This window comes from Scyliorhinus canicula, chromosome 6 (assembly GCF_902713615.1).
Source record: "Scyliorhinus canicula chromosome 6, sScyCan1.1, whole genome shotgun sequence".
Classification (NCBI taxonomy): Eukaryota; Metazoa; Chordata; class Chondrichthyes; order Carcharhiniformes; family Scyliorhinidae; genus Scyliorhinus; species Scyliorhinus canicula.
Window position 1 is genome coordinate 201,032,646 of NC_052151.1, and position 14,055 is coordinate 201,046,700.

General features: G+C 48.5%; 1 protein-coding gene across 2 annotated transcripts; it reads left to right on the forward strand.

The window, feature by feature from the left end:
• The first annotated feature begins 577 nt into the window (after positions 1–577).
• LOC119967794 (beta-1,4-galactosyltransferase 3-like) lies at positions 578–12,238 on the forward strand. 2 transcript variants are annotated; one of them, XM_038800794.1, is made up of 3 exons: positions 578–789; positions 3,535–3,703; positions 11,999–12,238. In XM_038800794.1, the coding sequence occupies exons 1-3, from the start codon at positions 701–703 to the stop codon at positions 12,197–12,199; spliced, it is 459 nt and encodes a 152-aa protein (XP_038656722.1). In that variant the 5' UTR covers positions 578–700; the 3' UTR covers positions 12,200–12,238. The 2 variants fall into 2 exon arrangements, with proteins under 2 accessions (XP_038656722.1, XP_038656721.1); XM_038800793.1 differs by having other exon boundaries at positions 588–789; positions 3,517–3,703.
• The last annotated feature ends 1,817 nt before the right edge of the window (positions 12,239–14,055 follow it).

Genomic DNA, 14,055 nt, shown 5'->3' on the forward strand with positions numbered 1-14,055 from the left:
CCCCTCGCCCCACACCTCCCCCCTCCCTTGCCCCATACCTCCCCCCTCGCCCCATACCTCCCCCTCCCTCGCCCCATACCTCCCCCCTCCCTCGCCCCATACCCCCCTCCCTCCCTCGCCCCATACCCCCCTCCCTCCCTCGCCCCATACCTCCCCTCGCCCCATACCTCCCCCTCCCTTGCCCCATACCTCCCCCCTCACCCCATATCTCCCCCCTCGCCCCATTCCTCCCCCTCGCCCCACACCTCCCCCCGTCCCACACCTCCCCCCACAGCACACCTCCCCCAACATCACCCCCTCCCCCTAACTCCCCACTCTGCCCCACCTCCTCTCACCCACTCCCCTCTCCCCCACTCCCCTCTCCCCATCCTCTCTCCCCTGCCCCTCATCTCCCCCTCCACCTCGCCCTCCTCTCTCCCCCTCCCCTCCTCTCTCCCCCTCCCCCTTCCCCCTCTTCTCTCCCCCTCCCCCCTTCCCCCTCCTCTTTTCTGCTCCAACTCTCTCTATGGTCCTTCTCCCCCTCCGCTCTCGTCCCCTCTCCGCTCCCACTCTCTCTCTGATCCCTCTCCCCTCTCCTCTCCCCCTCTCCACTCCACACTCTCTGTAGTCCCTCTCCCCCTCCTCACATCCCTCTATCCCGCCATAGTGAAACAAATACACTGACCTCATTCCTCACCTCCACAGGCTGCAGTTGGCTGGGATGAGGATTTCCCGCCCACCCCTCTCACTGGGACGGTACAAAATGATCAAACACAAACTGGATCGGGGAAATGAGGAGAATCCAAAAAGGTAGGTCAGGGTGGGGGATGGGGCGGTTCAGGGCGGGGGATGGGGCGGTTCAGGGCGGGGGATGGGGCGGTTCAGGGCGGGGGATTGGGCGGTTCGGGGAGGGGGGTGGGACGGTTCAGGGCGGGGGATGGGGTGGTTCAGGCCGGGGGATGGGGCGGTTCAGGGCGGGGGGTGGGGCGGTTCAGGGCAGGGGATGGGGCGGTTCAGGGCGGGGGATGGGACGGTTCAGGGCGGGGGATGGGGCGCTTCAGGGCGGGGGATGGGACGGTTCAGGGCAGGGGATGGGGCGGTTCAGGGCGGGGGATGGGACGGTTCAGGACGGGGGATGGGGCAGTTGGGGGCGGGGGATGGGGCAGTTCGGGGCGGGGGGGTGGGGCAGTTCAGGACGGGGGATGGGGCGGTTCAGGGCGGGGGATGGGGCGCTTCAGGGCGGGGGATGGGACGGTTCAGGGCGGGGGATGGGGCGGTTCAGGGCGGGGGATGGGGCGGTTCGGGGCGGGGGATGGGGCGGTTCAGGGCAGGGGATGGGGCGGTTCAGGGCGGGGGATGGGGCGGTTCAGGGCGGGGGATGGGGCGGTTCAGGGCAGGGGTTGGGACGGTTCAGGGCGGGGGATGGGGCGGTTCAGGGCGGGGGATGGGGCGGTTCAGGGCGGGGGATGGGGCGGTTCAGGGTGGGAATGGGGTGGTTCGGGGCGTGTCGCGTCTTTTCGTCCGACGTCACTTCGTCCAACGACATTTTGTCCACGTCTTTTGGTCCAACGTCTTTTTGTCCGCCCGTCTTTTGGTCCAACGTCACTTCGTCCAATTATCCAATTACAAATTAACTCCGTATAAAACCATTTAATTGATAAAATGCAAGTACAATACAGCAAGTGAATTTAGTTGCTAAAATGCAAGTAATTGATAAAATGCAAGTAAAATGCAAGTTGAAAAATGCAGTTTTAAAATCTAAAAATGCAGTTAAAAAATCTAAAAGTTTACTAATTACTTCAAATTCCCGAAATTACTTAAAATTGATGTAAATTGTAAGCAACATTCCTCAAGAAATCAATTTTTGTTGTAGAATCATATTCAACGGCCAATCTTTTGATGCGTTCAGTTATTTTCTTATATCGCGTACATGAAGTCGACTGATCTCCCCGAAGAATTTGAGCCTTTTTGCCTATTATGAACCCTTCCTCTTCCTTCAGAGTTTTGATTAACCTCCAGATATTCAAATGAGCTCCACCCGCCGAACGCTTTATGGCAGAATGAAACCCCTCAGCAGCATTATTTGTTCTCGGTAGATCTTGTAGAACACGCTGATTAACATTCCATACAGCTGTCGGGAATGTAGGTGTTTCACTCCTTCGTCTGGCACCACGTCCTCTCACAATGCCTATGTAAGTCAAGTCAAGTAAACGATGAATTCAGCAGGTATTTCTTCATCGTCTATCAAATAGTGGAGTGGAGTGGAGTGGTACAAGTTACAAAAAGTCAAGTTACAAAAAGTCTTAGACAAAAAAATTATTAGTAAACTTTTAGATTTTTTAACTGCAATTTCAGATTTTTAAACTGCATTTTTCAACTTGCATTTTACTTGCATTTTATCAATTACTTGCATTTTAGCAACTAAATTCACTTGCTGTATTGTACTTGCATTTTATCAATTGAATGGTTTTATACGGAGTTAATTTGTAATTGGATAATTGGACGAAGTGACGTTGGACCAAAAGACGGGCGGACAAAAAGACGTTGGACCAAAAGACGTGGACAAAGTGTCGTTGGACGAAATGACGTCGGACGAAAAGACATAGCACCGGTTCGGGGCAGGGGATGGGGCGTTTGGGGTGCAGTTCTTCAGTGGGGCCATTAAGGGAGGGGGCCATCAGAGGACAATGAGGGGAGGGGAGGCCATTGGAGGGGTGATGAGGGGGAGGCCATTGGAGGGACAATGAGGGGAGGGAAGGGGGCCTCCTGGCGAGGGACGGGGGGGCAACCGGAGTGACAATGAGGGGAGGGGGGCCATCAGAGGGATAATGAGGGGAGGGGGGGCCATCACATGGGCAGTGAAATGGGGGGCATCAGGGGCATTGATTGGGGTACTTCAGAGGTGAGGTGCTGGGAGGATGGGCCATCAGAGAGGTTGTCGGGGGGGTGGGGCCTTCAGAGAGATGTAGGGAGGGGCCATCAGAGAGGTTGTCGGGGGGGTGGGGCCTTCAGAGAGATGTAGGGAGGGGCCATCAGAGAGGTTGTCGGGGGGTGGGGCCTTCAGACAGGTGTCGGGGTGGGGATATGTTGGGGGGCAGGCCTCAGTCAGGCTGGGTCACTGTCTGGGATGTGGAAATGCCAGCTATATCTTGTGAGTTGATTGATTTACTGATAGCCCGAGGTGAGGTGAGCTTCCATTGGATTTTTCCATTGCACACCTGGTACAGGATCTACCATTGGCAAATCTGTACCCCAGAGTCGCTGGATGAGGGGAAAATTAATTACCCACTAACAATGTTCTCTCTCTCTGTCTGTCTGTCACTCTATCTCTTTTTCTCTGTGCCACACTCTCTCTCTCATTCTTCCTAACTCTCTCTTTATCTGTCATTCTGTGTTTCTCAATTTCTCTTTCTCTGCCTGTCCCTCTCCTTCTCTCTGTTCCTCCCTGTCCTCTTCGTCCCTCCATCCCTGTCGCGCGCTCTCACTCTCTCCCTGTGACTCTCTGTCCCTCCCCGTCTCCCCGTCTCTCACTCTCAGGTTTGACCTTCTCTTCAGGACCCGGAGATCGTGGAGGCAGGACGGGATGAACTCCCTGTCCTACATCACCCTGAGCCGTCAGCAAATGCCGTTGTTCACCAACATCACCGTTGACATTGGGCCAGATCCCAGCAGCAAGAGTCAGCGGGTGCCTCAAGGCCGGAAACCAAAGGGGGCAGAGGCTGGGGTAAGCGGGACCTCGAGGGGCACGTGACACCCTCTGATACGGCTGAGAGTCCAGGATGCTGCTCGATCGATCAGAAGACACTCGGAATATTTGGGAAGAGGGAGGGAGGCATGAACACTGACCTCGAGCTGTTGCCCTCTACATCTTGCGCCTTGGTAGTGGTTTGAACGTGTCTAGTGTGTGTGTGTGTGTGTGTTGGTGTGTTTATGGTGGAGGGAAATAAATGGGTACAGGAATGTTCCGTGGTGGGCGAGCAGAGTGGACATCCGAATTGCAACTCAATCTGTCAGAAAGTGAGTGAAAATGGGCAGGATATTAAATGAGGTGACGCTACACAGCTCAGCCCCAATCAACTCCCTTCTCCCTCAGAAATAGGATGAGTTGGACAATTTTATATTCAAATATTTGTAATGAAATGGTGTGGAGGATATTCTTGTGTAGGAATTGAGTGGGACTATGCTTGTATTTAACTGGAGGGGTGATTTTTGCATTTGAATTCAGTGGAGTGACGATTGTATTTGAATTGAGTTGAGCGACGATTGTATTTGGACGGAGTGGAGCGACTATTGTATTTGGATTGAGTTGGGCGATGATTGTATTTGGACTGAGTGGAGCGACGATTGTATTTGGACTGAGTGGGGCGACGATTGTATTTGAATTGAGTTCAGTGACGATTATATTTAGATTGAGTGGAGCGACGATTGTCTTTGGACTGAGCGGAGTGACGATTGTATTTGAATTGAGTTCAGTGACGATTGTATTTAGATTGAGTGGAGCGACGATTGTATCTGAATTGAGTGGGGTGACGATTGTATTTGAATTGAGTTCAGGGACGATTGTATTTAGATTGAGTGGAGCGACGATTGTATCTGAATTGAGTGGGGTGACGATTGTATTTGAATTGAGTTCAGGGACGATTGTATTTGGATTGAGTGGAGCGAAGATTGTCTTTGGACTGAGCGGAGTGACGATTGTATTTGGATTGAGTGGAGTGACGATTGTATTTTGACTGAGAGGAGCGACGATTGTATTTGGACTGAGTGGAGCGACGATTGTATTTGAACTGAGTGGAGCGTCGATTGTATTTGGAGTCAGTGGAGCGACGATTGTATTTGGACTGAGTGGAGCGACGATTGTATTTGGACTGAGTGGAGTGACGATTGTATTTGGACTGAGTGGAGTGACGATTGTATTTGGACTGAGTGGAGTGACGATTGTATTTGGATTGAGTGGAGCGACGATTGTATTTGGACTGAGCGGAGCGACGATTGAATTTGGACTGAGTGGAACGACGATTGTATTTGGAGTCAGTGGAGCGACGATTGTATTTGGATTGAGTGGAGGGACGATTGTATTTGGACTGAGCGGAGCGACGATTGAATTTGGACTGAGTGGAGTGACGATTGTATTTGGATTGAGTGGAGGGACGATTGTATTTGGACTGAGTGGAGCGACGATTGTATTTGGATTGAGTGGAGGGACGATTGTATTTGGACTGAGTTCGGCGACGATTGTATTTGGACTGAGTGGAGTAACAATTGTATTTGGACTGAGTGGAGCCACGATTGTATTTTGACTGAGTGGAGTGACGATTGTATTTGGACTGAGTGGAGCGACGATTGTATTTGGATTGAGTGGAGCGACGATTGTATTTGGACTGAGTGGAGTGACGATTGTATTTGGATTGAGTGGAGCGACGATTGTATTTGGACTGAGTGGAGCGACGATTGTATTTGGACTGAGTGGAGTGACGATTGTATTTGGACTGAGTGGAGTGACGATTGTATTTGGACTGAGTGGAGTGACGATTGTATTTGGATTGAGTGGAGCGACGATTGTATTTGGATTGAGTGGAGCGACGATTGTATTTGGACTGAGTGGAGCGACGATTGTATTTGGACTGAGTGGAGTGACGATTGTATTTGGACTGAGTGGAGTGACGATTGTATTTGGACTGAGTGGAGTGACGATTGTATTTGGATTGAGTGGAGCGACGATTGTATTTGGACTGAGCGGAGCGACGATTGAATTTGGACTGAGTGGAACGACGATTGTATTTGGAGTCAGTGGAGCGACGATTGTATTTGGACTGAGTGGAGGGACGATTGTATTTGGATTGAGTGGAACGACGATTGTATTTGGATTGAGTGGAGGGACGATTGTATTTGGACTGAGTTCGGCGACGATTGTATTTGGACTGAGTGGAGTAACAATTGTATTTGGACTGAGTGGAGCCACGATTGTATTTTGACTGAGTTGTTCGCCGATTGTATTTGGACTGAGTGGAGTGACGATTGTATTTGGACTGAGTGGAGCGACGATTGTATTTGGATAGAGTGGAGCGACGATTGTATTTGGACTGAGTGGAGTGACGATTGTATTTGGATTGAGTGGAGCGACGATTGGATTTGGACTGAGCGGAGCGATGATTGTATTTGGATTGAGTGGAGCGACGATTGTATTTGGATTGAGTGGAGTGACGATTGTATTTGGACTGAGTTGTGCGACGATTGTATTTGGACTGAGTTCGGCGACTATTGTATTTGGACTGAGTGGAGCGACGATTGTATTTGGACTGAGTGGGGCAACGATTGTATTTGAACCGAGTGGAACGACGATTGTATTTGGACAGAGTTGGGCCACAATTTTATTTGGATTGAGCGGAGTGACGATTGTATTTGGACTGAGTTGGGCGACGATTGTATTTGGACTGGTTTGGGCGACAATTGTATTTGGACTGAGTTGAGCGACGATTGTATTTAGATTGAGTGGAGCGACGATTGTATCTGAATTGAGTGGGGTGACGATTGTATTTGAATTGAGTTCAGGGACGATTGTATTTGGATTGAGTGGAGCGAAGATTGTCTTTGGACTGAGCGGAGTGACGATTGTATTTGGATTGAGTGGAGTGACGATCGTATTTGGACTGAGTGGAGCGACGATTGTATTTGGACTGAGTGGAGCGACGATTGTATTTGGACTGAGTGGAGCGTCGATTGTATTTGGAGTCAGTGGAGTGACGATTGTATTTGGACTGAGTGGAGTGACGATTGTATTTGGATTGAGTGGAGCGACGATTGGATTTGGACTGACTGGAGCGACGATTGGATTTGGACTGACTGGAGCGACGATTGTATTTGGACTGAGTGGAGTCACGATTGTATTTGGATTGAGTGGAGCGACGATTGGATTTGGACTGAGCGGAGCGATGATTGTATTTGGATTGAGTGGAGCGACGATTGTATTTGGATTGAGTGGAGCGACGATTGTATTTGGATTGAGTGGAGTGACGATTGTATTTGGACTGAGTTGTGCGACGATTGTATTTGGACTGAGTTCGGCGACTATTGTATTTGGACTGAGTGGAGTGACGATTGTATTTGGAATGAGTGGAGTGACGATTGTATTTGGACTGAGTGGAGTGACGATTGTATTTGGACTGAGTGGGGCAACGATTGTATTTGAACCGAGTGGAACGACGATTGTATTTGGACAGAGTTGGGCCACAATTTTATTTGGACTGAGCGGAGTGACGATTGTATTTGGATTGAGCGGAGTGACGATTGTATTTGGACTGAGTTGGGCGACGATTGTATTTGGACTGGTTTGGGCGACAATTGTATTTGGACTGAGTTGAGCGACGATTGTATTTAGATTGAGTGGAGCGACGATTGTATCTGAATTGAGTGGGGTGACGATTGTATTTGAATTGAGTTCAGGGACGATTGTATTTGGATTGAGTGGAGCGAAGATTGTCTTTGGACTGAGCGGAGTGACGATTGTATTTGGATTGAGTGGAGTGACGATCGTATTTGGACTGAGTGGAGCGACGATTGTATTTGGACTGAGTGGAGCGACGATTGTATTTGGACTGAGTGGAGCGTCGATTGTATTTGGAGTCAGTGGAGTGACGATTGTATTTGGACTGAGTGGATCGATGATTGAATTTGGACTGACTGGAGCGACGATTGGATTTGGACTGACTGGAGCGACGATTGGATTTGGACTGACTGGAGCGACGATTGTATTTGGACTGAGTGGAGTCACGATTGTATTTGGACTGAGTGGAGGGACGATTGTATTTTGACTGAGTTGTGCGCCGATTGTATTTGGACTGAGTGGAGCGAAGATTGTCTTTGGACTGAGCGGAGTGACGATTGTATTTGGACTGAGCGGAGTGACGATTGTATTTGGATTGAGTGGAGCGACGATTGGATTTGGACTGAGCGGAGCGATGATTGTATTTGGATTGAGTGGAGCGACGATTGTATTTGGATTGAGTGGAGCGACGATTGTATTTGGATTGAGTGGAGTGACGATTGTATTTGGACTGAGTTGTGCGACGATTGTATTTGGACTGAGTTCGGCGACTATTGTATTTGGACTGAGTGGAGTGACGATTGTATTTGGAATGAGTGGAGTGACGATTGTATTTGGACTGAGTGGAGTGACGATTGTATTTGGACTGAGTGGGGCAACGATTGTATTTGAACCGAGTGGAACGACGATTGTATTTGGACAGAGTTGGGCCACAATTTTATTTGGATTGAGCGGAGTGACGATTGTATTTGGATTGAGCGGAGTGACGATTGTATTTGGACTGAGCGGAGTGACGATTGTATTTGGATTGAGTGGAGCGACGATTGTATTTGGATTGAGCGGAGTGACGATTGTATTTGGACTGAGTTGGGCGACGATTGTATTTGGACTGGTTAGGGCGACAATTGTATTTGGACTGAGTTGAGCGACGATTGTATTTAGATTGAGTGGAGCGACGATTGTATCTGAATTGAGTGGGGTGACGATTGTATTTGAATTGAGTTCAGGGACGATTGTATTTGGATTGAGTTCAGGGACGATTGTATTTGGATTGAGTGGAGCGAAGATTGTCTTTGGACTGTAGCGGAGTGACGATTGTATTTGGATTGAGTGGAGTGACGATCGTATTTGGACTGAGTTCGGCGACGATTGTATTTGGAGTCAGTGGAGTGACGATTGTATTTGGACTGAGTGGAGGGACGATCGTATTTGGACTGAGTGGAGCGACGATTGTATTTGGACTGAGTGGAGCGACGATTGTATTTGGATTGAGTGGAGCGACGATTGTATTTGGACTGAGTGGAGTGACGATTGTATTTGGACTGAGTGGAGCGACGATTGTATTTGGACTGAGCGGAGTGACGATTGTATTTGGACTGAGTGGAGCGACGATTGTATTTGGACTGAGTGGAGGGACGATTGTATTTTGACTGAGTGGAGGGACGATTGTATTTTGACTGAGCGGAGTGACGATTGTATTTGGACTGAGCGGAGTGACGATTGTCTTTGGACTGAGCGGAGGGACGATTGTATTTGGACTGAGTTCGGCGACGATTGTATTTGGACTGAGTTCGGCGACGATTGTATTTGGACTGAGTGGAGGGACGATTGTATTTGGACTGAGTGGAGTGACGATTGTATTTGGACTGAGTGGAGGGACGATTGTATTTGGACTGAGTTCGGCGACGATTGTATTTGGACTGAGCGGAGGGACGATTGTATTTGGACTGAGTGGAGCGATGATTGTATTTGGACTGAGTGGAGCGACGATTGTATTTGGACTGAGAGGAGCGACAATTGTATTTGGATTGAGTGAAGTGACGATTGTATTTGGACTGAGTGGAGTGACGATTGTATTTGGACTGAGTGGAGCGACGATTGTATTTGGATTGAGTGGAGCGACGATTGTATTTGGATTGAGTGGAGCGACGATTGTATTTGGACTGAGTGGAGCGACGATTGTATTTGGACTGAGTGGAGCGACGATTGTATTTGGATTGAGTGGAGCGACGATTGTATTTGGATTGAGTGGAGCGACGATTGTATTTGGATTGAGTGGAGCGACGATTATATTTCGACTGAGTTGGGTGACGATTGTATTTGGACTGAGGGGAGCGACGATTGTATTTGGACTGAGTTGAGTGACGATTGTATTTGGACTGAGAGGAGTGACGATTGTATTTGGACTGAGTGGAGTGACGATTGTATTTGGACTGAGAGGAGTGACGATTGTATTTGGACTGAGTGGAGTGACGATTGTATTTGGATTGAGTGGAGCGACGATTGTATTTGGACTGAGCGGAGCGATGATTGTATTTGGATTGAGTGGAGCGACGATTGTATTTGGATTGAGTGGAGCGACGATTGTATTTGGATTGAGTTGTGCGACGATTGTATTTGGACTGAGTTGGGCGACTATTGTATTTGGACTGAGCGGAGTGACGATTGTATTTGGAATGAGTGGAGTGACGATTGTATTTGGACTGAGTGGAGTGACGATTGTATTTGGACTGAGTGGGGCAACGATTGTATTTGAACCGAGTGGAACGACGATTGTATTTGGACAGAGTTGGGCCACAATTTTATTTGGATTGAGCGGAGTGACGATTGTATTTGGATTGAGCGGAGCGACGATTGTATTTGGACTGAGTTGGGCGACGATTGTATTTGGGCTGGTTTGGGCGACAATTGTATTTGGACTGGGTTGGACGACGATTGTATTTGGACAGAGTTGGGCCACAATTTTATTTGGATTGAGCGGAGTGACGATTGTATTTGGATTGAGCGGAGTGACGATTGTATTTGGACTGAGTTGGGCGACGATTGTATTTGGACTGGTTTGGGCGACAATTGTATTTGGACTGAGTGGAGTGACGATTGTATTTGGACTGAGTGGAGCGACGATTGTATTTGGACTGAGAGGAGTGACGATTGTATTTGGACTGAGAGGAGCGACAATTGTATTTGGATTGAGTGAAGTGACGATTGTATTTGGACTGAGTTGAGCGACGATTGTATTTGGACTGAGTGGAGCGACGATTGTATTTGGACTGAGAGGAGCGACAATTGTATTTGGATTGAGAGGAGCGACGATTGTATTTGGACTGAGCGGAGCGATGATTGTATTTGGATTGAGTGGAGCGACGATTGTATTTGGATTGAGTGGAGCGACGATTGTATTTGGATTGAGTGGAGCGACGATTGTATTTGGACTGAGTGGAGTGACGATTGTATTTGGATTGAGTGGAGCGACGATTGTATTTGGATTGAGTGGAGAGACGATTGTATTTGGACTGAGTTGTGCGACGATTGTATTTGGACTGAGTTGGGCGACTATTGTATTTGGACTGAGTGGAGCGACGATTGGATTTGGAATGAGTGGAGTGACGATTGTATTTGGACTGAGTGGAGTGACGATTGTATTTGGACTGAGTGGGGCAACGATTGTATTTGAACCGAGTGGAACGACGATTGTATTTGGACAGAGTTGGGCCACAATTTTATTTGGATTGAGCGGAGTGACGATTGTATTTGGATTGAGCGGAGCGACGATTGTATTTGGACTGAGTTGGGCGACGATTGTATTTGGACTGGTTTGGGCGACAATTGTATTTGGACTGAGTTGAGCGACGATTGTATTTGGACTGGGTTGGACGACGATTGTATTTGGACAGACTTGGGCCACAATTTTATTTGGATTGAGCGGAGTGACGATTGTATTTGGATTGAGCAGAGTGACGATTGTATTTGGACTGAGTTGGGCGACAATTGTATTTGGACTGAGTGGAGCGACGATTGTATTTGGACTGAGTGGAGCGACGATTGTATTTGGACTGAGTGGAGCGACGATTGTATTTGGACTGAGTGGAGTGACGATTGTATTTGGACTGAGAGGAGCGACAATTGTATTTGGACTGAGAGGAGCGACAATTGTATTTGGATTGAGTGGAGTGACAATTGTATTTGGACTGAGTGGAGCAACGATTGTATTTGGATTGAGTGGAGCGACGATTATATTTCGACTGAGTTGGGTGACGATTGTATTTGGATGAGTGGAGCGACGATTGTATTTGGACTGAGAGGAGTGACGATTGTATTTGGACTGAGTGGAGCGACGATTGTATTTGGACTGGTTTGGGCGACAATTGTATTTGGACTGAGTGGAGCGACGATTGTATTTGGACTGAGTGGAGTGACGATTGTATTTGGATTGAGTTGGGCGACGATTGTATTTGGACTGAGTTGAGTGATGATTGTATTTGGACTGAGTTGAGTGATGATTGTATTTGGACTGAGCCGAGCGATGATTGTATTTGGACTGAGTGGGGCGACGATTGTATTTGGACTGAGTGGGGCGACAATGGCATTTGGATTGGTTTGGGCACCGATTGGTATGTTGATTAACTGCAGCGACGAGTTTTTAAAAAATTAAGTGGAATGTTTTTCCCCATCTCACTATCCTCACAAAATCAACAGGCATTGATTCAGAAGAAAAGCCCTATTCCACCAGACCAATCACAGCTGCATCTTAGCCGGAGAACCGCACATCGTGGACAGCGTGGACAGCCTCTGTGGATAACACCTGTCATCTTGCTTGTATGTGTGTGTTGTGTGTGCGTAGGTGTGTATAAAACGTGCTTTAAATCTGTACTTAATTTTCTAAGAAAATATAACTAATATCAATTTCTGCAAATAAATAGTTTAATTTTTCTAATATTTTCTAGTGTCTCTCCCTCTGTAATACCAAAATTAGATACAGAGTAAAGCTCCCTCTACCCTGTCCCCATCAATCATTCCCAGGACAGGTACAGCACGGGGTTCGATACAGAGTAAAGCCCCCTCTACACTGTCCCCATCAAACAGTCCCAGGACAGGTATAGCACGGGGTTAGATACAGAGTAAAGCTCCCTCCACACTGTCCCCATCAAACACTCCCAGGACAGGTACAGCACGGGGTTAGATACAGAGTAAAGCTCCCTCTCCACTGTCCCCATCAAACACTCACAGGACAGGTACAGCACGGGGTTAGATACAGAGTAAAGCTCCCTCTACACTGACTCCATCAAACACTCCCAGGACAGGTACAGCACGGGGTTAGATACAGAGTAAAGCTCCCTCTGCACTGACCCCATCAAACACTCCCAGGACAGGTACAGCACGGGGTTAGATACAGAGTAAAGCTCCCTTCTACACTGTCCCCATCAAACACTCCCAGGACAGGTACAGCACGGGGTTAGATACAGAGTAAAGCTCCCACTACACTGTCCCCATCAAACACTCCCAGGACAGGTACAGCACGGGGTTAGATACAGAGTAAAGCTCTTTGTACACGGCCACACAAACTTTTATTTATTAACGGATCTGAGTATTGTAGTAACGCCAGTATTTATTGGCACACCTAATTGCTCTTGAAGGTGATCGACATATACATGAGGATCAGGAGTCGGCCACTCGGCCCCTCGGGTCTGCTGCGACATTCAATAAGATCACGGCTGATCTGATTGTAACCTTGACCCCACATCCCCGCTGACCCTGGATGACCTTTCACCCCCAATGTTAATGAAGAATCTATCCAGCTCGGCCTTAAAAATATCCAAAGACTCTGCCTTTTGAGGAAGAGAATTCCAGAGACTCACGAGCCTCTGAAGGAAAACATTTCTCCTCATCTGTGTCTGAAATGGTCGACCCCTTATTTTTAACTGTGACCCCGGAGTTCTAGATTTTTCCACAAGAGGAAACATCCTCTCCACATCCCCCCTGTCAATACTCCACAGGATCTTTTCTTTTAAAAATAATTTTTATTGCAAAATTTTGTATTTATATAACAACGAGCCGCAATAAAATACCAACAATAACAATAATGATAACAGTCATAAACATTCGCCCATCCTCAATGAACAACAAAACATATTAACAACACCTTAAATTAACCTATCTTTGAGCCAGAAAGTCCAGAAAAGGCTGCCACCGTTTATAGAACCCTTGTACTGTATTGATCCTCTCAGGGCAAATTTGACCCTCTCCAATTTTATAAATCCCGCCATGTCACTGATCCAGGTCTCCACACTTGGGGGCCTCGCATCCTTCCACTGCAGCAAGATCCTCCGCCGGGCTACTAGGGACGCAAAGGCCAGGACACCGGCCTCTTTCGCCTCCTGCACTCCCGGCTCCGCCGCAACTCCAAAAATCGCGAGCCCCCAACCTGGTTTGACCCTGGATCCAACCACCCTCGACACCGTGCCTGCCACCCCCTTCCAGAATTCTTCCAGTGCCGGGCATGCCCAGAACATATGGGCATGGTTCGCTGGGCTCCCCGAACACCTGGTGCACCTGCCCTCGCCCCCAAAGAACCTACTCATCCGAGTCACAGACATATGGGCCCGATGCAGCACCTTAAATTGGATGAGACTAAGCCTCGCACATGAAGAGGAAGAGTTGACTCTCTCCAAGGCATCCGCCCAAGTCCCGTCCTCTATCTGCTCCCCTAGTTCCCTCTCCCATTTAGCCTTCAGCTCCTCCACTGACGACTCCTC